General features: G+C 38.7%; 1 protein-coding gene across 1 annotated transcript; it reads right to left on the bottom strand.

Annotated features, from left to right (window-relative positions):
• Positions 1-243: 243 nt before the first annotated feature.
• Positions 244-3,833, bottom strand: LOC137733333 (ethylene-responsive transcription factor RAP2-7-like). Its single transcript, XM_068472486.2, has 9 exons — positions 3,123-3,833; positions 2,996-3,021; positions 2,857-2,887; positions 2,654-2,741; positions 2,376-2,533; positions 2,151-2,257; positions 1,770-1,879; positions 1,542-1,634; positions 244-721 (listed from the first exon to the last, which is right to left on the bottom strand). Exons 1-9 carry the CDS (start codon positions 3,641-3,643, stop codon positions 464-466), a joined length of 1,392 nt encoding a protein of 463 aa, XP_068328587.2. The 5' UTR covers positions 3,644-3,833; the 3' UTR covers positions 244-463.
• Between the last annotated feature and the right edge of the window lie 433 nt (positions 3,834-4,266).

Genomic DNA, 4,266 nt, shown 5'->3' on the forward strand with positions numbered 1-4,266 from the left:
CGGTAAGTTTCTTTTTTCTTAATTTTTTTTAATTTTATGAAAAAAAGTGACTTGGGGTTAAGAATAGCCTCATCTCTCTCTTCCATGTTTTATCCTCACCTCCTCTACAACCATCTTCCCCGTTGCCTACAGCCTAGTGATTTTTAAGACCAAGGTATTAATAAATAAATTATGTGTTAATACGAGCGAATTGCTATATACTTCCTCGTGCCAATGTGAAAATCAAACTTGGGAAACTTATGGTAACATACAAGTTTCTTTTCCTCATGCATTTTGCCACTAGAAAGATTATAACCATTTACTTACAACTGAAGCTCACATATAACAGTTACAAGGACAATGTTAGGTCATATATAGCGCTGTATGTTTGATAACATGAAACACATTCGAAACAAAAAATAAACATCTCTGCACATTACAAACTAGTACATATGCTCATGACCTAGCCAGCCTTTCAAAAGCACTAGTAAATGTTGGATGTGGCCGGGAAAGGAAGGCAGCCGAGATTGTAGGCAGAAGCGTTGCTGTCTTGGAGGTTCGGAGGAAGGGAAGCAGGCGGAGGAGGTGTAGTAGCTGTAGAAGATGGGAATCCTGATGATGCTGCAATAGAAAACACTTGCATTGGGTTGACATTGTTGCTGTTTCCATAAACTTGACATGCCCCATTTGTGTATCTCGGCGAAGAAATTGGTTGCAATCTGTTATGATCTGAAGTTATTTCCTGCAAGAAAAGGCTTAGGTTAATTAGCATATAGACTAATTTGAAACGTATTTTGCAAAATAAAATGGCTGATCTTGTCACTTCACAAGCATGGTAACTATTTCGTTTTCACTTTTTGGGTTTCACTTTTTATAAATTGATGCAAAGGAAATGAAAACAAGATTATCTATCATTTTTCTTCACTCACTTTCAATTTGGTGAGGGGGCTCAAAAAATATGTGAGTCATAAAATGGACTAGTGTCCTCTCCCATGTTGGTGGTCTTAATAAAGAAAAGGATTAGACTCACTAGGTCGGTATTAATCTCACGTGTTAAATATGCTAGGAGAAAAAAAAAAATTAAAGTCTCATCTCTAGCAGAAGATTTTGCATGGCACGGTGTTGATGAAATATTCATAAAGACATATATAAGTTTTTGCTTAAATGTCTTTGTTTTATTGGTATGGGATGTCACGTAACGGTGTATCTGTGCCATATAAATTGTTCTCCATCTCTAGGGTGAGACTCAATAGGACGAGACTGGACCTAGTTCCAATCTTGTCCGACGCACTAATTAAATGAGACCTAAATAGGAGAAAAGTTTAAGTGTGACGACAAAGATGAAGTAAGAAGTTATATGAAAAGTTTGAAGATAACTATGGTATTCATATATGCATTTAAGTGGCCCATCCAACAGTTACATTCAGAAGTTTCAAACATTAGTGTACTCTAAAATTTCATGCATTCGTATTACTTTATAAACTGCCAAAGACAAGAATCAAAAGTCCATCTATGTTCAAAACAAAAAATTAACAATATATGATAGATATGAGAAGTATTACCCCATGTCTTTGTACGAAGCCTGGATATAGGGCAGGACACTTGGTTAGAACATGAGGGAGTTGTCCCATAGCTGCAGAAGAAAACCCATTAACCTGCACAAGTTGGCACTACATATCACTAAACAGCCACCAAGAACTGACTGACGAAAGCCCCATTCATTCAGAAATATAGATGAGAAGAAAAAAATAAGGGACAAAAACATGAAAATTACTAAAATCAGGACACACCATTAGCCTCTCTTTAGGAAATTGAAAATCCCCTAATTTTCCAATCCTCTTTTGACCAGTAGAACAAGGTTGAGAAATCCCTAGGCTCAAATCAAGGTTGTGACCACTGCCTGCATTTACACCAAGACCAAATTCATTGTATCAGTTCATGAGTAGCCATGGACTTTTTACTTTTTTATATTATTTCTTTTATTCCATATTGCACGTAAGACAACAGAAATCAAGAAAACCGTTGTCGGTTTCACAAGGAGTGCTAGACTCAGATGCGCAGATGTGAGTGAGTGAATTCTGACCGACTATTTGTAGGTCAGGACTCAGAACCAACTCATGCTCTTGTCCATGCATGACTGATGCTAATATTTTCCTCGTTTCGCAGCGTACCTTCAACGCTAGCATTTAAAACCGTCTCCCCTTCGTAGATATTAGGGTCAAAGTTTGTAACTGCCTCTCTTCCGGTCCTGCATTTGATGGCCTCCTTTTCAAAGACCCTGGTATCCAGCAACAGAAAATACACGTTAGATATATTGTTTGTATATATATACATATATGTATATATCCTTAAATTCAGCTGAAAAATAGCTTCAGTTAAAGGGAGGACGTTCTCACTTTTTCCGAGGAACTTGTCCCATTCGATCTTCCCATTTGGCACCACATTCAGGCAGACGAGCTGCAGCTACACCTCTGTATTTCGTGTTCCCACGTGAGGCTCCTGTGGTTTGGCGACGAAGCACGTGCACGAATTCTTCTTTATTCAGATGCCCCAACTGCAAAAATTAATCAATTATACTATAATTAGAAAGATTCGACCAACAAATACTGCAATTAGTAAGCAAATCTGAAGTTAATCCAAACTCTATAATTATTAAAACAGTCACATTCTATACCAGTTTCATATCTTCCTCATAATCTCCTACATTAAAATTGATATCGGCATCAATTCCGCGAAATTTGATTGCAGCTCGATCGTATGCTCTGAAATCATTAAACCCGAGTGAGCTAATTGATCGTCCGCAATTTAGATTAGTTTAAACGATAATATCGCTCACCAAATTGTGTTCATCACAAAAACGAAAATAAAAATCATTACCTTGCTGCAGAATGAGCAGTGTCAAATCCACCTGCAAAAAAGAAAGAAAAAAAAAATCAAAACCCAATTTAGTTTAGATCCAATCCTTCAAAACGAATGAATCCATTTCTTCAAAACAATTATATGATCATCTGCTCACCTAAATAAACCTGTTTTCCACAATCCCTGCACAACGGAAAAAGAAATAAAAAGTAAAAAAAAATGATTGAACAAAATTATTTGCTTAATGAAACACAATAATGATGATTAACGATGATGATAATCACCATATATGCGACTCCCACCGCCCTGTCCTCCGGTAAAACGTGACGCCGCGGTACTGAGAGCTCCGGGATCTCGGCCCGCGACGGCTTTTCCGGGGCGGCTGTTTTTTCTGCTGCACAACTCTAAGCTCCGCCTGAGTCTGGCTTCCAGACTCGGCAAACGACAGGTTCAGCCAGTGAGTCCTTGCCGTTAATAAGGACGATGATGATAATCCCAACCCACAGTCTGCCCCCTCCTTGCCTCCTCCGCCATATTCGGCCACCGGAAAAAGCGGCCTCGTCACGAACTGCAGAGACTGAGTCCGGTCTCCGTCCCCAGAAATGCAGAGACCGTCTTTCTCTCTCCTCAGGATATCAAACATGAAAGAGGAAGTGGTATTGTTGGTGGAGTCTTCGTCTCCGGCATTGCCTGGAGTCGGAGCTTCGTCGGCATTGACGACGGAGGAGTTGGAGGTCCCGGAATCTTCTACCTCCATAGATTTTGTATTAATTATGTCGATGAAATTAATGTTAAGATCCAACATGTTCGTGTGTAATTCTTTGCTCTGGTTTAGCTATTGGTTTTGCATTAGCTCAGCTCAGAATCTTTGAAACAAAAAACCCAATTGCAGCAACCGAATTTGGAACAATAAAATCAAACCACCAGAAAAATTCTGTGAACTTTGTCAGGGAGAAGAAAGGAAGCAGAGAGGAAGAAAGATGAGAACTGGTTGTGAGGCTTTGAGGGAGGTCTCAAAGGCTAAATAGAAAGAGATGGGGACGTGTTAGCTGTGAAGGAAGAGAACAGTTACACTTGGAATGGGGTGTTGAATTTTTGTTTATTTGTTGGTTGTTTTATTAACATCTCACGTATTGTTGAATACACCACACATCTATTTTTTCAATCAAAATTTATCTTAGTACACCTCCACATACTTTCTTATACTACCCTCACACCCCAAACTTTCTACGTACACTCCACATTTTTCATATACATTCAACATTATCTCATTGTTCATTCTTATCACACTTCCAAATTTCAAGACTCTCGCTAAACATGTAAATGCTAATTATGAGGTCGACTACATGACATTAGATTGTTGGTTTATTTTACCGGTAGGGCACAAATCCAAAATTTGTATCCTTCTCTGTTACTCCTCTAGAGTCA

The sequence above is a fragment of the Pyrus communis genome, chromosome 7, assembly GCF_041283825.1.
Source record: "Pyrus communis isolate YQ-2024b chromosome 7, ASM4128382v1, whole genome shotgun sequence".
NCBI lineage: Eukaryota > Viridiplantae > Streptophyta > Magnoliopsida > Rosales > Rosaceae > Pyrus > Pyrus communis.